This window comes from Carassius auratus, chromosome 23 (genome assembly GCF_003368295.1).
Source record: "Carassius auratus strain Wakin chromosome 23, ASM336829v1, whole genome shotgun sequence".
Classification (NCBI taxonomy): Eukaryota; Metazoa; Chordata; class Actinopteri; order Cypriniformes; family Cyprinidae; genus Carassius; species Carassius auratus.
Window position 1 is genome coordinate 19,425,178 of NC_039265.1, and position 27,548 is coordinate 19,452,725.

General features: G+C 38.4%; 3 protein-coding genes across 4 annotated transcripts in view; 2 read left to right on the forward strand and 1 right to left on the reverse strand.

Annotated features, from left to right (window-relative positions):
- The first annotated feature begins 283 nt into the window (after positions 1–283).
- tsc22d4 (TSC22 domain family member 4) lies at positions 284–9,590 on the forward strand. The gene is made up of 5 exons (XM_026200336.1): positions 284–806; positions 1,479–2,842; positions 3,297–3,457; positions 8,134–8,185; positions 8,371–9,590. Exons 2-5 carry the CDS (start codon positions 2,138–2,140, stop codon positions 8,509–8,511), a joined length of 1,059 nt encoding a protein of 352 aa, XP_026056121.1. The 5' UTR covers positions 284–806; positions 1,479–2,137; the 3' UTR covers positions 8,512–9,590.
- A 300-nt stretch (positions 9,591–9,890) lies between these two features.
- On the forward strand, positions 9,891–14,262 carry ppp1r35 (protein phosphatase 1, regulatory subunit 35). The gene is made up of 6 exons (XM_026200357.1): positions 9,891–10,077; positions 11,228–11,386; positions 12,462–12,531; positions 12,723–12,893; positions 12,969–13,102; positions 13,786–14,262. Exons 2-6 carry the CDS (start codon positions 11,243–11,245, stop codon positions 13,957–13,959), a joined length of 693 nt encoding a protein of 230 aa, XP_026056142.1. The 5' UTR covers positions 9,891–10,077; positions 11,228–11,242; the 3' UTR covers positions 13,960–14,262.
- Positions 14,263–14,854: 592 nt separating this feature from the next.
- The window catches only part of camta2 (calmodulin binding transcription activator 2), a 33,850-nt gene continuing 21,156 nt past the window's right edge, over positions 14,855–27,548 (reverse strand). The window contains exons 12-23 of one of the 2 annotated variants that reach the window (XM_026200294.1): positions 27,281–27,441; positions 23,358–23,542; positions 22,892–22,970; positions 22,483–22,717; positions 20,890–21,164; positions 20,547–20,713; positions 20,084–20,294; positions 19,933–20,004; positions 18,366–18,386; positions 18,055–18,248; positions 17,908–17,982; positions 14,855–16,526 (exon numbers count right to left, since the gene is read on the reverse strand). In XM_026200294.1, the coding sequence (XP_026056079.1) occupies positions 16,484–16,526; positions 17,908–17,982; positions 18,055–18,248; positions 18,366–18,386; positions 19,933–20,004; positions 20,084–20,294; positions 20,547–20,713; positions 20,890–21,164; positions 22,483–22,717; positions 22,892–22,970; positions 23,358–23,542; positions 27,281–27,441 (1,718 nt within the window). In that variant the 3' untranslated portion in view covers positions 14,855–16,483. The remainder of the gene's footprint in view (positions 16,527–17,907; positions 17,983–18,054; positions 18,249–18,365; positions 18,387–19,932; positions 20,005–20,083; positions 20,295–20,546; positions 20,714–20,889; positions 21,165–22,482; positions 22,718–22,891; positions 22,971–23,357; positions 23,543–27,280; positions 27,442–27,548) is intronic. The other variant, XM_026200295.1, reaches the window with a different exon arrangement.

The window sequence follows — 27,548 nt, forward strand, 5'->3', positions numbered from 1 at the left end:
ATGCGCTTATTTGGAATAGCCGCTAGATGGCAGTGTAAACGCGCAATCTCTAACTCGACTTAGTTTTATTTTACTCGTCGCTGCAAATAATAAATAAAAAATTTGCACCGAAGCTGCAGTTTGTCTGTTTTGTAAGTCTGAATGTCTAATCTCTTAACTTACAAGTAAAGTTTAAGCGCGTTTGTCCAAATGTTGCATCGTACTAAAGCGAAGGATGCGCTCATGAATATTAATCGCGAGAGCCCGTCGCTGATTCGTCGCGCTGCTCGATTAATATTCATGATCCCTCGCCATAGTAAGAAACAGAGGCGGAACTTCCGGGTGATGGAAAGTTGTCAACAGTTTCTTAGGAGGAGAATTAATCTGTAAATCTAAATTCGTTAGTGTCGCTTTAAAGAAAATCCAGTCCGAGTCTGCGCAAGAAGAGCGAAACCGCAGTGTTTGTATCGATTTGTAGATTATCGGGTGAATCTGATGCGAACTGATGAAGAATAAACAAACTTCTCGGGTGTGGATGATCAATCTCAATCAGTCTCCGGGAATCTAACGGGATTTTAATCTTTGTTTTTATTAACGGAATATTCCCTCTCCTCTAGGGGTTTTGGCAGCATGTGAACTGAGTCTTTAGTGTGTTAAAGTTCACAAAATTTACGACTGTGTGTAACTTGACTCTTTAAAGTGACTGCAGGCTCAGTTTAAGGGTTAATTCAGATTTCTGGGGGGCTTCGGGTCTGATTGTGCTGTTTCTTTGCGACTGAACTGCTCTGATTCCTGTCATCTGTTGAGTCGATGCGGGTCAGTTTTCTGTAAGTACATGTCAGGTTTCAGTGCTGTTGTGCAATGCTTCTTCTGTATGCGGGTGTTTGCTTCAGGCGATAGAGGACACACTGAACGTGCGTCAAATCTGACTCCGGTTTTAATTCGAATCAACCCTTGCATCCCAGAACTGTACTAACCGTGGTCTGATTATATGCGAGTTTCGGCATCAATAATAAAAACCTGATATCAAATATGCAACATAACTTATAGTTGATTCTTAGTGTAACTTTTGAGCGTGCACACTTAATTCGAGGGTTAAAACACGATCATTTCTAACTTGAATCAAATAAAGTTAATGTTTTTAGCTTTTGCACAAAATTGCTGAACCTTTGTAATTGCTTCAGTATTAATTTGAAGTTAAATGCATGATATGTTTTTAACTCAATCAAATGCAACACACCTTTTACTCAGTGCATGTTTTTAGCTTATGCACAAAATTGCTGAACTTTTTCTCCTGCTGTAGTTTTAATTTGATGTTAAAAGCATGCTTTTTTTTGCAGCCAAAACTGTAGCATTTACAGTTTAATTCTATTTAAGTTGTTTGAGTTTCTTGCTCTAGTTGTAATTGAAGTTAAATGCATGATTCACTTTTAATTTGAACCAAATGAGCAGTCAGGACCTTAACTCCAGGCATTGAAATTGAGTCTGATTCTTTGCAGGTTCTGCTCCTAAACTTGCTGAGTTTCTCGTCACCCTTTGGGTTTTCCACATACAGATCACCATCGACGGAAACAGAACTTCTGGTTTTTGTAGTTACCAAACTTGTCCTGCAGACCTAAAATGATATCCTGACATGTTCAGGCCTTGAGCTGCAGCAAGAAATCATGTAAAACGCCCTAATTATGGTGTTTATTTTCTTACCATCTTTCGGTTAGGCTGTTTGATCTTGAGAGTATCAGATCTGTGCATGCATGGCGATCAGCAACCTCTGGATTGTGTCCTGAGCTGTGAACACACATACTGTACGACTGCCAGAGGAAACAGCCATCAGAGCCGAGCCTTGCGCAACCGCTGGGCAGAGAACTGCTCTTATTACTGTACTGGCTGCAGTTACACTCGAAACAGCCACAGAGAGAAAGAGGACAGAGCCAAATGCAATGGAATAAATTTGTTTAAGTTTTCAGTTTTAACAGATTTTTACCTGCGGACAAAGAATATGATTTATCTAATCCAGATTGACTCGAGAGACTGAGCGGAAGAAAACCAAATGGTTAGGACATTAGTTTCTTAAAGCTTTTTGCTGTTCGGTTTCTACTGTAAAATAATGAACAACAAAGATCGAGTTTGGAGCGCTTAACGTCACACGGCTCGGTGCAAAATGAGTGGCGGAAAGAAACGGAGCGGTTTTCAAATCACCAGCGTCACGTCGGACTACAATCAGGGTTCTGGAGAACACCATCCACCGGAGCTGCTCAGCCCTGGAACTCAAAGAGCCACGCCCCCTTCCGCCAGAAACCCCGCCCATGGGAGGAGCCCCAGAAGCCAGACTGCATCGCCCACTCAAATCTTATCCAATGGGCTGTCTCTGCGACATAACCCCGCCCTCCAGATGCAGCAGAGCTCCAGTCAGCCGACTACGCCCGTCACGGCTAGGAAGCACAGTTTGTTAGACGGGGCGTCACGTTTCCGCGTCGTGCGTTTGGATCAAGGACCGGGCGAGCCGTATAAACGCGGCCGCTGGACATGTGTGGATGTGATGGAGAGGGAAGTTGAGGAGCGTGGGCTCCGCCGTGTGATTGACAGCATGAGACACGCCCACTCGCTGGAGTCCTTAGAGACAGTCGGGCTGGGCGGAGCTGAAGGAGCAGTGGGCGGAGCCAGACTCAAATCATTGAGCGTGCAGGCAGATCACATGGTACACTCGCAGGGCACCACCCACCTGCTGACCCAATGCCGGACAGACTCCGCCCACAATGGCCAGCCCTCGCCCACACACGACACACAGCCAATCAGGTCGCCGATCACGCCGCGGATGCGCAACATACCCGCCCCACTGCGCCTCGACATGGATGCTGCCGGCAAGGTGAGCAATCGCACACTCGTCTTCAGGGTTTCCTTAAAATGTCTTCAATTTACTTAATTTGATTTATTTATTTAAATAAATTTGTGGACAGAAAGATCAGAATTGCAATATGGTTTAATGTAATGGTCAATGTAACTTCAAAAGGCTATGTTTTCATTAGAGTGCTGCTGTTTTGTTTTCTGCAGTTACCGTGGAAACAGTTGTATTTCTGCACAAGTTCCGAAAGCGCCACCTGCTGGCAGAGAGTTAATAAGCATTTTGTTTTGGTTCAGAACAATGCAGAAATCGATCCATGGTTTAACTCACAGAGCTGTAAATGTGAACTGGTGTCTCAGTTTAAATGAATATAATTAATACTTGGTGATCAAATGGTTTAAAAGCTGAAATGTGAAGTGATCTCAAAGTGAAAAGAGCTGCTAAAGTATCAAGTCTTGCGTATGTTTTCTCTGTGCAGCTGCGGACCACACGCTCACAGCCGACGTCGCCCGGATCTCGCCCGGGTCGAGACAGTCCCTTCTATCCAGCGCTGACACCCATCCAGACGCCCTCCGCTCTCGCGCTGGCGCAGTCCATGTTCGGCATGAGCCAAGCCTTTGAGTTTGTGGGAGACGACGGGTGAGACGAAACGATGCTAACAAACATTGTTTTGTGTATTTGGTGTAATGCAATGTGTTTGTGTGGTTTAAGGTTCAAAAAATCATTATTTTCCATATAATGTACATTATTGTTTCTTCGTTCTGAAATGCGTAAATTTTTACAAAGCTCATCAGTCTCAAAAGCGACGTGTGCTCTGATTGGCCAGCTATCCAGTGCGTTGTGATTGGCTGAATACCTCAAGCGTGTGACGGAAATGTTACCATATTTGGTAACAGACAGCATCTCCACGGCAACAACACTACATTATTTGTGACTATACGGATCTTATCTATGCACCGCTTGTAACAAAACAAAGACAAAGGAAAACTTTAATCATGTGACCTGACCCTTTAAGGGCCGTTTACAGTAACAAGGACAATTATAACGATAACTGTACGTTTGACAATCGTCAGGAGAACAGCAGTAAGTCCACAGTACGACTATAACAGCTGATGAACATTAAAAACATTGACAGCCAATCAAAATCCAAGCATTTAAAGCGACAGACGACAAAACTGTAGCATACTGTAATATAATTATTTGGTTCGTTTGTGTTGAAATTAATATATTTACATTTAGTCATGTTGCAGACGCTTTTATCCAAAGAGATTTACAATTCAGGAATACATAATATAGTTATCTTTATAGTTATCGTCTATTGGTGTGAACGGGGTTTAACGGCAATGACAGCGCAACGATATCATTGAAATCACGTGTATTTATACTGAAAAGTAACGCATGTGTACCAAACAAATATAGCATTGTTTGGGAACTTTCTGTTTTATATATTGTCACTTTGATATAGAAACAATGTCTCGTCTTTCAAATCATGTCCTTTTTGTAGGTAATTCAAACAATGAATAGTTTTATGTTGATTTGTATTTGAGGCGTCTGAAGCGCTGAGCTCGTCTCACACGTAACCAGTCGTGGCTCTTCTGTATTTAGGTGTGAGTTCAGTGTGTTTGTATTTTTAGTGAGTCGAGAGGTTAGAAAGGTGACGCTCTGTGTGTCTCCTAACACACTCACACGAGCACATGAGCTATTTTTGCATTGTTCACGTGTGTGTGTGTGTGTGTGTGTGTGTGTGTGTGTGTGTGTGTGTGTGTGTGTGTGTGTGAACAGTTGGAGTGTGTGTGTTAGGTGAAGCACGTTCCTGGGCTTCATGTTTATTTTCCCCTTTCATTCTGTCGTTCTCTGAGTTTAAAGCTGCATTAGAGCAGGAATAGAGGCATCATTCATGAAGAGTTAGAAAGAAAGTAGAACGACAGAAAAACTGAGCTGCGAAGTGTGTGTGTGTGTGTGTGTGTGAGATTCTTATCAAGGCTGTTTCAAACTGTCATCACGCTAATGTGGTGTCGTGGATCACAGATCAGATAGCTGATCACACACACACACACACACACACACTCATTCTCTCTCTCACTCACACACACACATGCAACACACATACTCTCTCTCTCACACACACACACACACTCACACTCTCTCTCTCTCTCTCTCTCACTCTCTCACACACACACACACACACACACACACACAGACAAACACACACACACACTCACACGTACACACACACTGACACACACACACACACACTCACACGTACACACACTCACACACACACTCAGACACACACACACACACGCACACACACACTCTTGTAGAAATAGACAACAATACATTGTATGAGTCAAAATTATACATTTCTCTTTTATGACAGAAATCATTAGGATATTAAGTAAAGATCATGTTCAGTGAAGATATTTAGTAAATCTCCTACTGTAAATAAATCAAAACTTAATGTTTGATTAGTAATATGCATTGCTAAGAACTTCATCTGAACAACTTTAAAGATGATTTTCTCAATATTTAGATTGTTTTGCTCCCTCAGATTCCAGATTTTCTAATAGTTGTATCTCAGACAAATATTGTCCTCCGAACAAACCACACATCACTGGAGAGATCATTTATTCAGCTTCAGATGACGCATAAATCTCAATTTCATAAAATTTACCATTATGACCAAAAATGAAAATTTACCATTTACCAAAAATGAAATCTGACTGGTGAACTGTGTGTGTGTGCACATGGATGCGTCTGTGTGTGATGTCAGATGGAGTGGGTGGAGTGTGGAATGCTGGGATCTGTGTGGGCGGGCCAGAAATCCCAGCGAGAGCCGTGATTGGCTGCGGAGGACAGTGGGCGGAGAACAGAATCAAAGAATGCAGTATTGATGTGTGTGTGACTGCATGTTTACATGTGTCCTGTGTGTTTGTGTGTCACACGGGAACACACACACACACACACACACACACTCTCTCTCGTGTCCCGAGACAGGAGATCCGCTGAGCTTCCGGCTCAGACAGGTGGACTTTCACCACAGATTACTCAAATCCATCCGCTGCTGCTGGGATTTCTGGGATTGATGGATTACAGCTCAGAATCCGCCGGGAGTCTCGTGATGAACCACTGAGGTCTCAGCAGGACTCCAGGACGCTCCTAACTTCACTGCATTCTTTAGTCGAATCAGCGCTTCTCTGTTCTTCTCTGCTGTGCATCTTCTCGTCTTTTTTGTGGTCAATTTTAATTAAACTGCAGTGGATCTGGTTTCAATTTAGTATTATCTTTATACTATTGTAATTTCATTCATATTTCAAGTTACCTTATATTTTCAGATTTTATTCATTTACCGGTAGTTCCATTTTTAGTCTTTTTTTTTTTTTTTTTCTTGCTTTTAAATTTTATTTATTTCCCAGTTAGTAATTTTAGTGCTTCAACTTAATTTCAGTTAGTTGCCAAGGCAGCATTTCTAATTTTCTTCATCTAATTTGATATAATTCCAGCTTTATTTTTATTAACAGAAATAAACATTAACATTTAGTAAATAATAATAACCCTGAGTACATTGCTATGATTTCAACTGTACATTTATATTTTATATAATTTCATTTCAATTAAGAAAAAATAATCTAAATCATTTAAGCCTTCGTTTTAGTTAACAATAATCACACTGAGTAGCTTTAGTTTAACTGAAGCTCAGTGCATCACCTGATTGAGATCTTGTTTGTTTTCTTTCCTAGTTCTTTTAGTTAGTAGCTTGTAGTGTGTTTAACTGAACAGCTGATGACGGACAGCTGCGTCTCAAGGTGACGGTTCGTTCTGTGCCACAGTAAATCTGGCTGTTGTTCAGCTGATGTGAGTGTTGAGTTTGGGTGAATGAGTCAGATCCTGTCCGGATGTTTCTGAACTGGGTCGGAGGAAACAATTACACAATGACTCTTCCTGATGGCGCGTGAAGTCGATTGCGCTTCCTCTCCGTGTGTTTGTGTGTGATCTGCTGATCATGTTCGTCAATGTACGCAAGATGGTGTCCATTTTCGAAAGCAAAAAACAGCCACGTCCTCTCTCACTCCCTCCGTGTGAACAAACGCAAAGAGAGAACGAGAAAACAAGTCTGACCTCGGAGCCGAGCCCCGCCCCCTCAGCTGTGTGTCATAGGCCACGCCCCCACGCAGGAGAACGAGTGAGAGACGCCGGAAGAGTACGAAGGGTTTGTGATTCTTGGCCGACGGGGAAGATCGATTACTATCCGAGGGCCAATTGCTTGGCGGTTTCCATAGAAACCAAAGGACCAATCAGCAGCAAGCACTCACCATGTATTCCATCAAAAAACACAATTTCTGGCCTCAGAACTTTTTCCACTTCAAAACAAGAGCAAATGTGCTTATCTACAGAAACACATATAGCTCCACCTGACGTTAATCCCGGCTCATCTTGTGTGAGCGATCAGAAATGTCAGAACCCCGTTTGGAGTTCATTGACTTCCTCTGTGAGAGCAGAAAGGGGCGGGGCTAATACTCACACACGGAAGCCACGCCCCTCTGACGCCACCCTCCTTTCCCTCCTGCTGTTCTTCCACAGGTAACTGGGTTAGTTCAGTCTGTGCATAATGCTGTGACTTGAGGTTTTCTTTGGGTGGTTTATGATGTATTTGTGGTTGTGGAGACTGAGAGCGTCGTGTGCTGCTGTTATGAGAACCATGTGCTGGCCAGCACATTCAGAACAATAGCATCAGTGTTACACACGTACAGTCAGGACTGTGTGCGCTCTGCTGCTGTTTAAGTCGAATAGCTTGGTTTCCACAGTAATGCAGAGCAGAGAAAGCACTGCAGCGTTTGTGCTTCAGACATGAATGAGTCCTCACTTAAGTGATCTAACGCACCATTTCACTTACTAGATTGAAAAAACCCCAGATGCATGTTGTAGGAGGGACAAGAGCCATTTCTAGAAACTTTCAAGAAACTGCATGAAAACGATCTTGGCATGCCTAGAAACACCCTAAAAACTGCCCAGTAACAGCTGAGAAACTGCTTAGAAGCACCCTATAAACAACCTCTAAATAGCGTAGAAAAAACATAGCAACTGTTTGTAAACAACCTAGTATCTGCCTAGAAACATCCTAGAAATGGTCTAGAAATAATCTAGAAACTACCTAGGAACAGCAAAGCAACGATTTTAAACATCACGGCAACCTCCTAGAAACTACCTAGTAACAGTCTAGAAACGATTGTTTTATTTTATGTTTGTGCTGAATCAGTGAATTGACGATTGACGAAATAATTAATGAAGTACTTCTCTGTTCAACTCTATTACAGCGGAACTAACAGCAGCATGATTGCCATCGACAACAAGATCGAGCAAGCCATGGTGAGAACATTGAGAATGATAATAATAATGATAATAATCACAAAATATTCAGGTATCCTCCAATATTTGGAGTAGTAACTGTGTAAACTGTAACTGTGTGTATTCACAATATAAAGTGCAGTTTAAGCCGTAGACACCAGGGTCCGGGTTCGAATCCCCCTCTGAGGACGTGTGTTTGTCTGCAGGACCTGGTGAAGTCTCACCTGATGCTGGCGGTGCGAGAGGAGGTGGAGGTGCTCAGAGAACAGATCAAAGAGCTGTCGGAGAGAAACGCTCAGCTGGAGAGAGAAAACTACATCCTGCGAGCGCTCCGGGACAGAGACTGAGCCAAGGGCATCATGGGAGATGTAGTTCAGCCTGAAAGGGATGGAGCTGTTAAAGTGTGCTGTATTGAGCGATGAGTGCCTTAAGACGCAGTAACAACTAATCAAGAAATTAGTCAATAATGATTTTGATGACGCACTAAACAGTGCCTGTATTTATTACTGTCTGTCAGTGTGTGTGTGTGTGTGTGTGTGTGTGTGTTTGTGTGTGTGTGTGTGTGAGAGAGAAAGCACTGCTCACAACTAGGTTAACAATCTTCTTATGTTGCGATGGTTAAACCAGGACTGGTTGGGATTTAGTTTGCTGAATAATGATTGATCTAATAACTCTCACTGCAGAGATCACACAAACATCCTCAAAACCAGGTCAAGACTTCTTCTCAGAGAATAAGTATGTTTGAATCAAGTTGAGTTTCGATTCGTTTTGACCGCTTTGACTGGAACCACGGAAGCCCATTTTTGCTAAAAAATAAAATAAAAATCATATCTCACAATTCAGACTTTTTTTCTTGCAATTCATACTTTATATCTCAATTGTGAGTTTATAGCATGTTTAATTTAAGAAGTCAGAATTTTGAAATGTTATGTCACTATTGCGATTTTATAACTTGCAATTCTGAGGAGAAGAGTCAGTGTTGTGAGATTAAAAGATTTTTTTCTTTTAATTCTATGATGAACAAAGTAACAGAATTTGCAGATATCTAGAATTCAAAAAAGTCTAAGAAAAAAGTATAGGAACAAACCCCCATTAGAATAATGATTTTATAACTCACAATTCTGAGAGTAATATATATGGTAAAAAACAATTGTGAAATGTAAACTCAGAATTGCTAGAAATCGAAGTTAAAAATCTAAGTTTATATCTCAAATTTTGTTTATTATTTTTTTTAAGTTTTGGGTTTATATAAAAAAAAGTCAGAATTGTGAGATAGAAATACACTTTTATTTTATTAATTTTTTATTCTGTGGTGGAAATGGGCTTCCAAAGCAAACATCTTGTCACATAATAAACTGCTTATTTCTTTCACTGTTACTGTAAACATAGATGTGGACCAAATGTAATAAATACATATAATTATTGACTCTGACTGTTATTGCTCAAGTATATCGGTTTTTTCTCCATAACTGACTTTGAGAGAAGTGTTGGAAGTGTAATATTTTCCCACAAAGCGAATTTATCTCTACATTATAAAACATTATTCAGTATGAACCGCGCTTTTCTAGAACCGTTTGTTTCATCTGCTTTGTGTGTATAGGTTTAAGTAAATATGAGCGTATCTTCGTGCTGAGTTGATTAAATATCATAGACGGTAAAAGAAAATATGTTTGTGTAGAATATAACACGCATATATTGTCTGTATATTTATCTTTGTGAGCCTTCCGCGCATGCGCACCAAACTCAGCTCCACCCGGAAGTGCGTCAGAGCGCGCCAGAGATGGAGGGAGTTTGAGATGGACTTTATTTTTTCCTCAAATTACATGTTTTCTGAACCTGTTCTCCTGTATTTCGTCGGAAAACGCAATGTTTTTATTTCGCACAACAGCTGAAGTCATATTTTGAAGTTGAAGGTGAGTTAAAAGTGTGTTTAATCTCGAGATTCTAGTGATTTAAAGGCAGTGAAGAACGTTACGCGATTTGCAGATCTAAAGTGGATAATAAATACAGAAACCGTTGATTGAGTTTTAATTATGGTAAATTAATGAAAACAGACCGTTTTTGTTGTGACTGTGTGTGTGTGTGTGTGTGTGTGTGTGTGTGTGTGTGTGTGTGTGTGTGTGTGTGTGTGTGTGTGTGTGTGTGTGTGTGTGTGTTTGTGTGTTTATATAACGTTTAGCAGCAGTTAGATTTAAAATACACGTATATAAATACGAATATTATCTGTATATTTATGTTTCTGTACACCGCCGTTCAAAAGTTTGCGATCCGTTAGAGGAGATTCTAATCCTCAAGGCTGTGAGTTATCTATTTGATAAAAAAAAAATATATATATATACTTATCAGCGTCATTTCTCCTGTCTTCATTGTCTTCAGAAATCATAATAATAATAATATGATTTGTGATTAACGTTAGTGTGGAAACTGTTCTGCTGCTTCAGATTGTTTTTGGGAAGCTGTGATACTTTATCCAGGATTCTTAAAAAATATATATATATAACTGAAATGTTGAAATCAACAGTGTTTGTTGAAAATAGAAATTTTGAGTTACAATATATTTTTTACAGAAATTAATACTTTTTATTCAGGAAGGATGTGTTAAATGGATAAAAAGTGATAGTGAAGACTTATATTATTAATATCGTTAAAAAATATTACTTTTTTTTTATTCATCAAAGAATCCTGAAAAAAAGTATGACAGGTTCCAGAAAGATCTTGATCATGATGATTCCTGAGGATCATGTGACTCTGGAGACGACGGTGTGTGTAGTTCAGATGAAGCAGGTCACTGACGAGGTCATGTGTCTCTGTGTGTGATTGGTCAGGACTGGACCGGGGTCACAGCTCTCTCTCTCTCTCTCTGTGTGTGATTGGTCAGGACTGGACCGGGGTCACAGCTCTCTCTCTCTCTCTCTCTCTCTCTCTCTGTGTGTGATTGGTCAGGACTGGACCGGGGTCACAGCTCTCTCTCTCTCTCTCTCTCTCTCTCTCTCTGTGTGTGATTGGTCAGGACTGGACCGGGGTCACAGCTCTCTCTCTCTCTCTGTGTGTGTGATTGGTCAGGACTGGACCGGGCCGATGATGTCATCAGAGGCAGATGTGCGCGTGGCTCCTGAACCGCTACGGCTGGATCCGGTGCGGACCGCAGAACTGGTGTGTTCTGATCTGGACCTGTCTGTGTCTGTGACCCCGGAGCGACCCGCAGACCGCCGTCATCGCCAGGTGCGGACACACTCTGATGCTGGGGGCTTCTGGGAAGACTGCAGACTGCTGTTTAATGTGTCCAGTCACATCCAGAACAGAGGTTTACTAAACACACACAGAAGTTTGGGATCAGAGTGATGTCTAATGTTTTACCGGAGTGTCTTCTGCTCCTCAACTCTGCATTAGTTTGATCAAAACTACAGCAAAAATATTATTCTAATGTAAATCCTCTGTTTTCTGTGTGAATCTGTGTTAAAGTGTAATGTATTTCTGTGATGCTCCGCTGTATTTTCAGCATCATTCCTCCAGTCTTCAGTGTCACATGATCTTCAGAAATCAGAATAATATGATCATTTATCATCAGTGTGTGCGTAATATTGTTTTGGAACCTGTGATACTTTTTTTAGGATTATTTGATGAATGAAAAGTTAAAAAGAAGAGCATTTATTAAAAATAGAAATCTTTTGTAACAATATACACTTTGGGGTCAAGAGATTTATATTCTTTCTTTTTAAGAAATTAAAACTTTTATTCAGTGAGGATGTGCTGAAATTAAGAAGTGATAGCAGTGATTTATATTGTTAAAAAAGATTTCTATTTTAAATAAATTATGTTCTTTTTAAACTTTATTCATCAAAGAATCCTGAAAAAAGTATCACAGGTTATATTAATATTGAGCACACACTGATGATAAATCATCATATTTTCATGATTTCTGAAGATCATGTGACACTGAAGACTGGAGGAATGATGCTGAAAATACAGCGGAGCATCACAGAAATACATTACACTTTAAAGGATATTAAAATAGAAACCATTGTTTTATATTCTAATAACATTTTACAATATTACTGTTTCTGTCTGTATTTTTGATCAAATACTGTAAATGCAGCTTCAATCGGCAGAAGAGACGTGTTTAAAAACATTACTCACTGATCCCAGACCGCTTTGAACAGCACTGTATATGTGTGTGTGTGTGTGTGTGTGTGTGTTTGGGATTAATACACATCATGAGGTCATGGGTTCGATTCCCAGGCAGTGCATGAACTGATGTGTGTGTGTGTGTGTGTGTGTGTGTGTGTGTGTGTTTCAGGTGTGTTTTAACGTGAGTCCTGAGCGGGATGCGGTCAGAATCCTCCCCGTGTCCCACAAACCCAAGCTCGGTACGACACACACGGCTATATTCTGATCAGACATTGATTACATTGACTTTTCTGAACCCACTGACATATGTTCTTGTTTTTATCATTCACTCGTTACATTTTGATCAGTTTCCCAGAAAGTAAGACGTATCTTGAAAAAAATAAGTAAATAATAATAATAATAGCCATGCAGAAACCTGTTTGTTATTCAGGACATGAATCAGGTCTGGTGACGGAGGGGGCGGAGCTAAACACCACCCTGGCTCTGAGGGCGGAGCTTGAGGAAGTGGAGAGCCAGGTGTTTGATCCTGAGAAAGCTGTGAAAGAGAAGCTGCAGAGCTCAAGCCTCACGAAGAGCCTCATCAGCAGCCGAGCAGCCGAGGGTGAGACGCACGCTTCATTAATAACTCATTAATAACTCATTAATAACTCATTAATCACTCCTAATCACTCCACAGGCCTGAACTTCCCTCGCTCTCAGCACCTGTACCGGGCCTTAGTGAGCGTCAGCCTATCACGAGACCAGCTCATCAGCCAGGCCCTGCAGGATAGGCCAGCGCTGGCCCCGCCCATCACCACGCTGACCAATAAGGTGTGAGCTGTGTTTGTGTCGTGTTAACAGAACTATTAATAAGATCTTAAGAAAGCAGTATCTCTTTGCAGGTGTTTTGAGTTAATTATCTGATTAGAGTGTGGCACCAGGCGTCTTCAATAATGAACCTTTTCACAATATTCTAATTCTCTGAGATACTGAATTTGGGATTTTCCTGAGTTGTCAGTTATAATCATCAACATTTAAAGAAATAAACATTTCAAATATATCAGTCTGTGTGTAATGAAGGAATATAATATACAAGTTATATTTTTATATTGTGTGTATATGTAAATCTCTAGATATGCATTTTTATTATATTTATATAATTTATATTTATTTACCTACCTCAGTATTTCTCTGTCTGTATATTATATTTATATAATAATCATCATCATTATAATTTTATCCGTCTCTCTCTATATGTGTATTTTTTTATATATATACTTCTAGATTTTATATTTTAATTTCTCTCACTTTCTATTCAGTAAACAAACTAAAAAAGTACAAAAGATCAAATGCATAAAACAGAAAAAAAGTCTCCTTATTCCTGTTTGCACTTATTGTATGTTGTTTATCTTATTTCTTCTATTTATTTATTATGTGTGTGTGTGTGTCTCTCTCTCTCTCTGTGTGTGTGTGTCTCTCTCTCTCTCTGTGTGTGTGTGTGTGTGTGGTTCCAGTCTCAGACACTAGAGGCTCCTGATCTGCTGCACTTCTTCAGTCCTGACAAGATGCTCAGAGAGACTCCGCTGTTGCCTGGCGACCGCATCCCTATGCCCCGCCCACGGCCTGCACCTAGACCCGCCCACACAACCTTTCACCTCCATCAGCAGCACAGACTCTGGGAGGCATGAACTGAACCCTGTGTGTGTGTGTGTGTGTGAGACTCATTTTGTAAGTTTTATGTATATTAATGTATTGTTTTTTAGCTTAATGTGAATTAATATAATATCAATAAATCTGATTATTTCAGTGTAATGTGTGAATGGCCAAACACTGTTCTTTAGCGAGAGCACAGACGTCTGGAGCGGATCTCTTCCCTCGTCTTTAACTCTCAGGAGAAGCTCTTATGTTCTCCATGCTGCATCAAGACATTCAGGATCATTATCAGTTCTTGCATCCTGACTATTTGTAATTAAAAGTATTTTTGGTTGTAATCTTTCTGTTAGCTGTTTCTGATTCTCTACACTGCTCTTCTTTAGTATTTCTGTCTTGTTTTGTAGTGTAAATATTTCAAAGGCCAAACAAGATTATTTTTAAATCACCCAAACAGTTTTTGATTAGTAATATGCATTGCTAAGAACTTCCTTTGAACAACTTTAAAGATGGTTGCATCTCAGACAAATATTGTCTTCGTAACAAACCACACATCACTGGAGAGATGATTAAAGGTTACAGTAAAACGAACTATTCAGAGTTCTGGTCTCAAACATGCAAGTTTATATCTCACAAGACTCATTTTCTCTCTGTTGTCACTAATTCTGGCTTTATTTCAGACCAAAAGGTAATTGCTCATTTTCTTACATTGCATGCTTTGTTCTTGCGACGTTTATAACTCAGGATATTATTTTGATATAAGTATGAATTGTGAGATAAGAAGTTGCAATTCACTTTTTTAATTATTTTAATCTGTAACTACTTGGAATGTGTTTTACAAGTGCATTAGGATGTTTTTCAGAAACGTGTCTATAATCTGAATGTCCTTGTGTCCGAGCAAAGTGTGAACAGATAAAAACCAACAAATGAAACTTGAATTTGAAGAATTTTAATGAAACGTTATGAAACGGTAAAACAGCCTGAACAAATATCTGCAAAATGTCAATGAATTCATACAGTAGAAATCAATTCAAACATGTCCATGAATCTATATTCATAAATAAAGTCACGTCAGCATGAGCTAAAGGCCTGTGAGTGGAGATATGAACAGAAACACACTCATGCAAACCATAAACAGCAGCAAGCAAACACATGCTGAAGAATCTCATGGGTATATAGAAGCGTGCATATCATAAATTAAACATTTCATCAGGCAGAAGCAAGTCTTCATTCTTAAATATATTTTCACCAGCTCTTTATATTGTACAGTATTTACAGACTAATGCATAAAGATCTGCATCGAGACAGAACGAGTTCTTCAGATAAAAACAGCTCAAGGCACATTCAGAAATATCATTAAAACTGATTCCTAGTGACGCTCTGAGATCACACAATCATGGAAGATTACTTGAGCTATTCATCATAAACACAGAATTATTCTGGGGATATACTGTGACACGTAAACTCACAACTGACAGAAAAATGTCTGATTTGTGATTATAATTCACCGTTTTTATATCTTTATTCTGCTCATACAGGAACGTTTCCCTGAGCCAAAGCCTGAAATATTCTCAGAAATCTTTGGATTTTTTTTTTTAGAAAAAGATTTTTGAAGAGAGGCCCAAAAAAATTACATCTGAAGAGAAAAAGTTATTTTTCATGAGAATAAAAATGTTTGAAAATTCTTGAATTTCAAAATAAATTAAAAAAATCTTTCGAATTTTGATTTTTTTTTTTTTTTACATTTTTTTTATAATTTGGGAAAATATTCTAGGGGTGGATACATTTCTTTTTGGAAAGAGAAAATAAATTGGAGAGAGAGTTTTTTAGAGGAACATTTTTTGGAAAGATAAATTAGTTGTTTTGGGGAGACCAAAAAATGTAATGTAGAAACAATGAGAAACTAATGTCCTTAATCTCAGAAGGATTCAGGGCTGTGTGTTGAATCTGGAGTTTCAGAACTGAAGAACAGGAGTGTTTGAATCAGACTGAAGACACAGCAGAATCTGTTGTGTTACACAGATAAACTGATGTACAGTAACGTACAGTAACATACAGTAACGTACAGTAATGTGAGTGTGAGCAGATTCACACAAACACACACGAGATCAGGAGACGATCACACTGATTCTGACCTGCTCTTATAAACTGACCAATCGAAATGATTTCCTCTGTTTACTGGACTGATGTTATACTCATTATCATTATCATGAACGGTGATGATCTTTAACGAACCATCGCGTGTTCGTCACTAGGCAACTTACAGTTCCGCCGTCTGTTACCATGGCAACTACGATTTAAGACTCTGGATACGGTTCATTCTGTGGTTTATAAAATACATCTCCAAGAGATCAATAAATAATCTGAAGGGTTTCTGATCACACAGCGTATGTTTACATCTATACAGAAAACATTCCCAACATTCAGGAAAACTGAACATAGCAGTAGTGTTTCAGCGACGACGGGAGAAAACAAGTGTGTGTGTGTGTGTGTGTGTGAGCGTGTGTGTGTGAGCGTATGTGTGTGTGTGTGTGTGTGAGCGTGTGTGTGTGTGTGTGTGTGTTATTTGCGCTCCAGCTCTTTACTCTGTTTCAGCTCCTTAATCCTGTAAACACACACAGTTATAATATATTACTAATGAACTCATTTGCATATATTTCCAGCAAATAAATCAGAAACCCTGAAGAAGCCAGGTTCATAATTCCTGTTTGAATATATTAACATATTAGAAATACAGGTGTTTCCTAGAAGGGATTTTGGATTTAGTTATTTATAACTCCATACATCAGAAAAACACATTTTAGCCGTGTTTTTAGGAATAAAGTGTTGAATAAATCAGTGTGAATGATGTTTGAACAAACCCCTCGGTAAAATCCTTCAGAATGTAGAGAGGAATAAAACTCTAAGTGTTGGTGTTTGTACGTGCTGCTGAAGTGGAGATAAAACTCACCGCATTTAAAGATATGCATTTTCACCATGTTTTTACTGATAAGATGTTGTATAAAATCTGAAAAATGTAATATGAACAAATCCAAATTGCGAGATAATTATGAAAGATTATGAAAAAAATCATACTGAATGTTTGAATTCTTATTCCAGTTGTTAATGATTTACTGAATAAGAACTAAAGGTAAGGATTTGTGAAATTCTTTACATTTTTATTCAAACTTTTGCAAGTATTTTTACTTGTTTTTAACAAAAACTAACAAAATTTGTCACATAAATCCATCTTAATGAAAATAATTTGTAGATATTTACACTAGAAATCAAGACAAAAAATACTACAGAAGAAAATACTTCATTATGCAAGTGCCCATTTTACAATATTATTAATTTCCATAAATTTTGTCAGTCGTTCAGGATTTACTAGATACAAAGAAAGGAGTAAAAAATACTTTTTACAATTTTATAATACAATATAAATCATTTTGATTTAACTAGTAAGTATTATATTATATAAAAGCCCATGGTGTTTGAAAATTTGAGTCGTTCAGGGTTTAATGAATAATAATTGAAGATTTAAATTAAAAAAGCACAATTTATAACATAAAGTATTTTATTTAACTAGTAAAATGTATGTTCATTGTATAAATGCCTGTGGTGTTTTCAGATAAATATTATATGCACAAATTAATAATCTATGTTTTCCAGTCAATAATAAATCACTGGTTAAGAATTAGTGATGAAAGTTTTTACAAATATTTTTATAATTTGAATAATACTTCACGTCTAGTAAAATCGTAAAAATATTCACACAATGTTTTAAGATTGGATTAATTTCCAAGCCTTCTCCAGGTCGAGTAGTCACACTTTTACATTGAGACGTCCTCACACAGATTCTTCAGAGAAACAATATTTACTGAGGAGGTCAGAAATATCTGGAGTTTAGTTCAAGCTTGTTCTAGATCATGTTTCTCTGGAGGGCTCTGGTTGAGAAGGGCTGGCGTGAGTTATAATAACAGCTCAGTATCTAGACGTGTGTGTACCTGTGTCTGCAGCGTCTGAGGAAGCGCATGATCTTCCGCGCGGCCTGATCCTGTTTCTTGGTCAGGAACGAGCCTCTGAAACACAGGAGCAGAGTGTGAGTGAAGGGTCACAGGATCACTCACAGTGTGTATATGTGTGTGTCTCACTTGAGCTTGGTGCTGAGGGCCCCGGGGCCGCGCGGGCCCTGCTTGACGCGCTCGTACTCTTTATAGCTGCGGTAATACTGCTGGATGAGGACGGCCGCTCGCCGAGACTGCTGGAACTTCTTCTGCTCGTAATAACTGCGGAACTTACTCTGGATCAGTATCGCCGCCTGCGTCATCTTCTTATAGAGAGCGTACTGGAGGAGGAGAAACACACACAACTAATATAGAAATACTGCAGGAGGACAACACAACACACACACACACACAACACAACACAGCAGAAACGTGTGCACAGTTTAGTTTGATATTACCTTCAGTGCTATCCAAGTTAGCTAGCATGAAATTAAACGAGAAACAGGAGAGACATCAGAGACACGGCAGCAATATTAGTGTTAGCGAAGACACACACACACACACACACACACACACTCAGTCAGTGTCATGCGGCTGAATCATTGTGTGTCTAAATATGCTCCACATTTCTAGAACACAGATCTGAACTGAACCGAAAACAGATCTGATTCTGAGGTTATATCAGATTTAAAGGTTTCCAGAGGGAAATATAGATTTCTCTTCTTAATCACTCCATAAATAAAGCAGTACTGTCAAAAGACACGTTTTTAGCATGTTTTTATGAATAAAGTGTTGTATAAATCAGTGTGAATGATGTTTGAACAAACCCCTCGGTAAAATCCTTCAGAATGTAGAGAGGAATAAAACTCTAAGTGTTGGTGTTTGTACGTACTGCTGAAGTGGAGATAAAACTCACAGCATTTAAAGATATGCATTTTTTAACCATGTTTAAATGATAAGATGTTGTATAAAATCTGAAAAATCAAATATGAACAAATCCCTCGGTAAAATCCTTCAGAATATAGAGAAGATTAAAACTCTAAGTGTTGGTGTTTGTACGTGCTGCTGAAGTGGAGATAAAACTCTTTGAAGATATGTATTGTAATTTTAATGTACAGATGAAAACCGAAAAACAGCAATAAAATAATCACTTAAATGTGCATTTTGGATGTTTTCTTTTCACTAGACTAACAAGACGACTTGTTATGGAAGCAAAACAGACTATAATCTCAAAACTGAGAAGGGCATAAAAAACCTGTGTTTGTCTGCAATGTCGTCCTTAATAAACTTGATCTGTTTGTGTCTGTAGATTTCAGTTCTAATACATATCTTCAAAAGTTTTTCTCCTCTTCTGAAGCACGTACAAACACCAAAACTTATTCCTCTCTATACTCTGAAGGATTTTACTGAACGGATTTTGAATTTCTCTGATTTTCACTCCATAAATATGACCTAGGACACACAAAACCAGTCACAAGGGTCAATTTTTTGAAATTGAGATATAAGCATCATCTAAAACTTGAATAAATGATCTCTCAGTGATGTGTGGTTTGTTCGGAGGACAATATTTGTCTGAGATACAACTATTAGAAAATCTGGAATCTGAGCAAAAACATCTAAATATTGAGAAAATCATCTTTAAAGTTGTTCAGATGAAGTTCTTAGCAATGCATATTACTAATCAAACATTAAGTTTTTATATATTTACAGTAAATATCTTCATGAACATGATCTTTACTTAATATCCTCATGATAATTTTGACCCATATTTATTTATACCTACTTAACTTATGACTGCTTTTGTGCTCCAGGGTCACAAATAAGAAACTACTGTCGACAGACTGTAAAAATACATTGTCTGCATGTTTTTAAGGAATAAAATGTTCATTATGAATAAGATATGAACAAAACTTTATAATATAGAGAGGATTAAAACAGTGAGTTCTGGTGAATGGAGAATGTATATGTAATTATTTGTGTGTGTGTGTGTGTGTGTGTGTGTGTGTGTGTGTGTGTGTGTGGTACCTGTTTGTATTTGCGGTAACAGCGCTGTATTACTGCTGCAGCCATGTCCTGCTGCTCCTTTAGCCTCCGCCCCTAAACACAACACCCAATCGTTATCACATCAGACACACACACACTCAGTCAGTCGTCGAGTGTGTGTGTGTGTGTGTACCTTGTATCTGCGGAAGGCGTTCTGGATGACACGTGCAGCTTCATACAGCTCTCTCTGCTCCGTGTCCGTCAGCGTCAGCAGAGCGAAGTCTCTCTCCATCCTTCCATTGGCTGAGGCGTTCAGAAACTCCGCCCACGCCGCGCTGCTTGGGGGGCGGAGCCTCTGCAGCGCCAAATCACTGAGGAGCGAGGGAGGGGTGGGACACAGACCCCTGCACACACATACACACACACACACACACACACACACACACACACACACACACAGTAGTGTAATGTACCCAGTGAAGGTGAAATCAATAATAGTAATCTCACATCAATCTGTCAGAAACATGTTTGGCTCACATTTCACAATAAAATCCCATCAAAGAGATGCTGATGTACGTTTATTACATGCTTGCTCTTTCAGGATTCCCAGATGTATCTGTATTGTTTTTAACACTGCTGTACAGGTGTTTGTGTACCTGTCGACGGTGTCCAGGTATGTGGCGAGCCACGGCATGGTGTCGTGAATGGCAGGATTGTCCCGCCTCTCTCGCAGTGGTGACTCCGCCTCCCGGTTAAACTCCTCCTGTTTGATTCGCTCAGGAGTGGCCTCGATGATCTGCTCGGCCAGCGTTGCCATGTCAACCTAACAGCCAAACATCGCAACATCACCATCACATCGTTCATTCACTGTGAGCGGCAAAACATTGTTCCTTTTCTCACTGATCAAAACTTTTCTCTATTTTTCTAACTCTATGCGCATGTGAACATTGGTGAGGGGGCGGAGACTATAATGCGCTGTCCAATCAGAGCAGCTCTCACCTGCAGGACCTCGTCAGACAGGAAGTCCTCGTTCTCGGCGTTCTCGCTGTAGCTGAGCAGCTCGTCGGCGAGCTCCGGGGCCGAGGGACTCGAGACCTCACAGTCCATCAGGAAGAGCGAGTCGGTGGAACCAGCCGGGGGCGGGGCTGAGAACGGGGAGGAGGGGGTGGAGGCGGAGTCCATGGGGTCAGGAACAGAGCCACTGGAGTAGGCGGAGCTTGGGGAGGGAGAGGGCGGGTCACTGGGGGAGGGGACACTGCTAGACGAGCTCAGACCTGAGAGAGAGAGAGAGAGAGAGAGAGAGAGAGAGGGAGGGAGAGAGAGAAAAAGGCTTAGTTTCTGGCTTGTACACACACAAACACAATATAATTTGCTGTTATACTTCATATAGCTACATATACAAGTCGGGAACTAAACTTTTGTTTTTGCACAGGGCTATCTAAAGGGTTAATGTTCCCACCTTGTGATCAACTGTAAAAATAACAAATTTTACCTCTTCCCAAAAGGGACAACCACCAACAATCAAGAATGCATGATTATATGGTGTCATGGCTTTTCAATCAAAAAAATGTCATTATAATGGAAGTCAATGGGGCAAAAACAGCCACCAACAACAAATGAGGGAGAAAAAATGTAAATCTAATGCTGCACAAAAACTAACAATGCATCAAAGCCAATCTTGTTACTAATCTTTGACATGCCCAAGACTGTGATAAAAGGTAAAAAATATCCAGTCCACAATCAGTTTTTATATTGAAAATATGTTATTTTGTGTGTTTTTCCCCCAAATCAGTGATATCATTTATCGTTTTTTTTTTTTTTTTTTGACATGCTTTTTTAAGAAAAAAAAATTAAAACTTGATTATACTTTCATTTTTAATATAAAAATTGTAAATAAATAAATAAATTGTAAATAAATTGTTTAATTTGAATTTAATTCAATTTAATTTAAAGCATTTGGGTAAATTTTTTTAGATTTTACAGGGCCTTGTTGTTGTTACATTAAAATATTAAATTATTAAAGCTTTTTGAACATGTTGTTTGTCTTAATTAAAATGGAATTCAGAAAATTAAAACAGGAAGCACATAATTTGGAAATCTGTTTTAAATATAAAATGTACATTTAATTTAGTCTAATTCAATTAAAAACAAATGTATAAAAATTAAAACAGAAAGCACAGAATTTAGGAAAAATGTAAGAGATTTTATTGGTTAAATTTTTATAAAATGTTAAATTCTCAAAGTTTATGAATTTAATTAGACATGCGTTTTAAATATAAACATTTGTTTTTAATTTTGTGTAATTAAAATGGAAATTTACAGAAAAGCACAGAATTTAAGAAACATCTAAGAGATTTAATAGTGCTTTATTGTAAAAAAAAATAAAAAATAAAAATAGTATATTAAATTGTCAAAGTTTTATGAATTAGACATGAGTTTAAAAAAAATGCATAAGTATTATGAATTGAAAAATATTTTTTAATGAATTAATGAAAAATGTATTTTTAATTTAGTTTGAAATAGTTACAGCAGAATTGAAACAAAAGCAGAGTAAAACTAAAAGGTATTTGACGGGGGCTGTGTGTGTGTTACCCGTGTCAGGGCTGCTGGACAGTGGAGACGGAGGAGAGGGTGTGTCCAGTGTGTGTTCCTGCGTCTGCGAGTGTGTGTGTAGCTCCTCCAGACAGCGCGCTAGACGTGTGTGTCCTCGTGAACGTGCCACGGCCAGAGGAAGACGACCCAGAGAGTCCGGGATCCCCAGAGCCGCACTGCTCCAGCGGTACAACAACACCGCCGCGGCCTGATGACCCAGAGCACACGCCCACATCTGACACACACACACACACACACATGGGTCAGAACCACGAAACATGACACAGGAAATCATCATATTATTCTGATTTCTGAAGATCATGTGACACTGAAGACTGGAGGAATGATGCTGCTTGGTGAGCAGAAGAGACTTCTTTCAGAAACATGCTTTACTCATTTTTCGACGTACCAGAGGTGTGCAGGAGAAATGATCAACGTTCAGAGGATCCACTTCCTGTTCCAGATCCAGACTATTCACACTGATACTCCTGATACACACACACACACACACACACACACAGAGACACATCATTAAGCACAAAACACACTGACCGCAGAAACTAGAGATGTACATGTGACCCTGAAAATAATTCTGAAAGCTGAATAAATCATCTCTCCAGTGATGTGTAGTTTGTGAGGAGGACAATATTTGTCTGAGATAAAACTATTAGAAAATCTGGAAACAGTGTCAGAAGCTGGAGCAGGTGTAGTGTGATGAGCTGTGAGTGTGTGTATGAGCTGTGTGTGTGTGTGTGTGTGTTACCGCCAGCGTATGAGTGTGTGTATGAGCTGTGTGTGTGTGTGTGTGTGTGTTACCTCCAGCGTATGAGTGTGTGTATGAGCTGTGTGTGTGTGTGTGTGTGTGTGTGTGTTACCTCCAGCGTATGAGTGTGTGTATGAGCTGTGTGTATCCCTGCGCGGCGGCGAGGTGCAGCAGTGTCATCCCTCGGTGTCTGACGGAGTGTGTGAGTGTGTCTCTCTCAGCGTCTCGATCCCAGCGACCGCCGGCCATCATCCGCTCACACACGGCCACGATCCTGCGCTCGAACCACAGCCCCGACTGACACACACACACACACACACACACACCATCATTAACACATTTACACACTTCCTCACATCTACTAGAGAGAAATCATCGTTCATCTGACGCTGTTCTGAGCGTTAGATCGCACACGATCACTCACACCGCTCACATCATCACCTCCTGTAGTCTGCTTTTATATCAGTCACTAGTTACACAGAAGACTGCCTTAAATTAAATCTAAACATGTTCAGAATTCAGATTCAGAGTGAATTTAATTAATTATAGATTGTATTGACTGCGTTTGAGTCACTGCGTCAGATGTAAAGCTGTCAAACATTTGTTTTTAACCCATATCAAACTAGTGTTTTTAAAGAAACACTACCAAACCATACTGACAAGAAGCTGATGTTCGAGCTACAGGGAAACTATTTAAAGAGGCAGCATCTCTGAAATATACACTGCTGGTCAAAAGAATGGGATCAGTGAGACTTGTAAAGTCTCTTCTGCTCATCAAGGCTGCATTTATTTGATCAGAAATACAGAAAAAAACAGTAATATTGTAAAATGTTATTGCAATATAAAATAATGGTTTCTGTTTTAATATCCTTTAAAGTAGAATTTATTTCTGTGATGCAAAGCTGAATTTCCATCATCATTACTCCAGTGTAAAGTGTCACATGATCTTCAGAAATCATTCTGATATGATGATTTATTATTAGACTTATCAAAAGTTGTGCTGACAAATATTGTTTTGGAAAATGTGATAGTTTTTTCAGAATTCTTTAATTGATAAAAAGTTTAAAAGAATAGCATTTATTTAAAATATAAATCTTTTCTAACAATATAAATCTCTGCTATTACTTATTAACAGTTTAACACATCTTTTCTGAATAAAAGTTTTTATTTATTTAAAAATAAATAAGAATAAAAATTTACTGACCCCAAACTTTTGAAATGTAGTGTATATTGTTAGAAAATAATTAATATATTTTAATCTATATGAACAGAAGTTTATGTCTATAAATATATATAAATATATCAGATTATGATGTTTATTTAGAATTTCACAGCAACAGAAATAAATAAAACTGACAAAAACTAAACCTCTTTTAGCGAGATGCAGTTCAATCTGAAACTACAGGAAAGCACGGTTTTTAAAAACTGGTCAATTTTAATATTTTGGGATATTTGCCTTTTCATAAATTATTGAATTTACTATTAATGACTAAAGACTAGTGGAAAGAAAACATCCTAAATACACTTTGAAGTGTTCAGTTTACTGCACTTTATCTGTTTGCGTCTGCTGATTTCAATTCTAATCCATACCTTCAAAAGGTTTTTTCTCCACTTCAGCAGCACGTACAAACACCAACACTTAGAGTTTTATTCTTCTCTATATTCTGAAGGTTTTTACCAAGGGGTTTGTTCATATTTGATTTTTCAGATTTTATACAACATCTTATCATTAAAACATGGTTAAAAAATGCATATCTTTAAATGCGGTGAGTTTTTTCTCCACTTCAGCAGTACGTACAAACACCAACACTTAGAGTTTTATTCCTCTCTATATTCTGAAGGTTTTTACCAAGGGGTTTGTTCATATTTGATTTTTCAGATTTTATACAACATCTTATCATTAAAACATGGTTAAAAAATGCATATCTTTAAATGCGGTGAGTTTTTTCTCCACTTCAGCAGTACGTACAAACACCAACACTTAGAGTTTTATTCTTCTCTATATTCTGAAGGTTTTTACCAAGGGGTTTGTTCATATTTGATTTTTCAGATTTTATACAACATCTTATCATTAAAACATGGTTAAAAAATGCATATCTTTAAATGCGGTGAGTTTTTTCTCCACTTCAGCAGTACGTACAAACACCAACACTTAGAGTTTTATTCCTCTCTATATTCTGAAGGTTTTTACCGAGGGGTTTGTTCATATTTGATTCACACTGATTTATACAACACTTTATTCTAAAAACGTGGCAAAATGCATTTTTCTGATTTATGGAGTGATAAGAGAAATTCCAAATCCCCTCTGGAAAGAAATCCTAATAAAGCTAAATATTTCACTAAAAAGACAGTCTTGAACTGTTCATTTAAGACTAAAGTCGAAACTAATTGTCACGCAAAAAAATGCGACCAAAATATCAAGTGAATGCAAAAAACCTCTCCTGCATCTGAGGTGGGTTTAGATTAATCAGTAACAGCAATTATTTTAGTAGATTAGACTGGTTTAGATAGTTAATCTAAAAATAATGAATAAATGTAGATGAGCGTGGATAAGAGGAGGTGGTAACTTGACTACTTTTAGTACACACACCCTCCCTCTGTTTTTTCCCTCCTGTCTGTCTGTTTCGGTCTCTCCGTCCGTCCTCGTGCTGGATTGACGTAAGAGTGGAAAAGCTAAAAATGAATGAGATGAATCAGCAGGAGGATCCTTACGAACGTGTGTTGTGTTTGAACTACAGCAACTCAAACGATCAGCACTAAACCTGAAGACTAGAAACTACAGGAGTTTACCATGAGAATCAGATGAGGAAACAGTGATGTGTGTGTGTGTGTGTGTGTGTGTGTGTGTGTGTTTGTGGGGTACACCAACATGGAAAAAGCGCTATTAATACATGCATACTGAAGTGATGTCACTGGCAAAGTTGACATTCCGCTGGTAACCCTGATAACACACACTCATAAATCCAGCGCTCATCAACACACACACACACACAGACACTTACACAAGGTGTCGACGTGACCTTCTGGTGAACGTTCTGGCAAGTATGTAAGATTAAGTAATAAATAAGTTTCTAAACGTATAGTTGAAATAATCTCTACATGTCCACACTAAAGAACTCAACTATTTTCATTTATATTTCACTGTAACATTTACTTACAGACATTTCACTGAAACATTTAATACATACTTGAAAAAAATGCACAATGAATTCAAATTCCAACATTAGAATTAATGTCCAAATAAAAAGCCAATTTGCAAATAATAAAATAAATTCAGCTTTGTTTCATTCTCATCAGTAAATTAATCCTGGGTGTTAATGGACAGGACTGGGATGCGTCTGTGTGCATCTACTGAATATATTTATTAATCATTCTTGCATTAATTAATTTTTTCATTCATGCTAGTAATCTTGGGGTCATCGGTTCGATCGCCAGGGAATGCATGAAGTAATAAAATGAATATCTTAAAACACAATTCAAGCTGCTTTAATAAAAGCTTGTATAAATGTAAATACAGTATGAGAATTGCCGATAATGACTGAAATCAAAACACATTTAGTTGAAATGCATAATGACATGAGTTTTACGAAACATCTGCATATGATCTTTTTTAATTATAATAGTTTCTGTTGATAATCTGAATTAGATTTCTGCTTTTATTTTATTTTTAGCTATTCTGTTTTTTTATTATTTTATTTGTTTTTTTAAATGTCCATATTGTTTTTATTAATGTTTTTATTTAGCACTTACAGTAAGCTTACACTAAGCTGAAATCAAATTATTTAATAACATTTAAATTAATTATAAGTCAAGTTTTACTCTATTTATTTGTAAGTAATGAATTTTATAAAGAATAGTTTTTGTCAGTTTTAGTTAATATTGACAAAAGAAGAACGCTTAGATATTTGTAAAATGAGACAAAAACTCAGAATGAACAGAGAAACTCCAGTCCAGTGTCTGGTTCTTCATCCGTCGCTGTACGAGTCTGAGAAACTGATATAAACCCACATCAGAGATGAAGGTGTGTGTTCGTACCTGGTTTTCAGGAGTCAAGCGCGGAGCAGAGCTCTGGTTCCTCGACAGCTGCTGATGATAGTGATTCATGTGTTGATTCTGCTGATTGTTACTTGACATTTCTGCCATTCTCCGCTCCATCTGCTCCAAACGCTCCAGAATCGACATCCTGAACTGGTTATCTGGAGAGAACGAGAGACAAACTGATTCACTGCTGTAACGCGATGCAATTCTGAAAAAAGAAGAACTGAAAGGTCGTTCTGTCCTAGAATACAGTTTAGAGTGAGTT

Bases quoted from the DNA above. Each gene is read 5' to 3' on its own strand.
- tsc22d4 (XM_026200336.1), top strand. From the start codon at position 2,138: ATGAGTGGCGGAAAGAAACGGAGCGGTTTTCAAATCACCAGCGTCACG. The intron at 2,843-3,296 runs GTGAGCAATCGC...TTCTCTGTGCAG, and splicing joins ACATGGATGCTGCCGGCAAG to CTGCGGACCACACGCTCACA. The intron at 8,186-8,370 runs GTGAGAACATTG...GTTTGTCTGCAG, and splicing joins ACAAGATCGAGCAAGCCATG to GACCTGGTGAAGTCTCACCT.
- ppp1r35 (XM_026200357.1), top strand. From the start codon at position 11,243: ATGATGTCATCAGAGGCAGATGTGCGCGTGGCTCCTGAACCGCTACGG. The intron at 12,532-12,722 runs GTACGACACACA...TTTGTTATTCAG, and splicing joins GTCCCACAAACCCAAGCTCG to GACATGAATCAGGTCTGGTG. The intron at 13,103-13,785 runs GTGTGAGCTGTG...GTGTGGTTCCAG, and splicing joins TCACCACGCTGACCAATAAG to TCTCAGACACTAGAGGCTCC.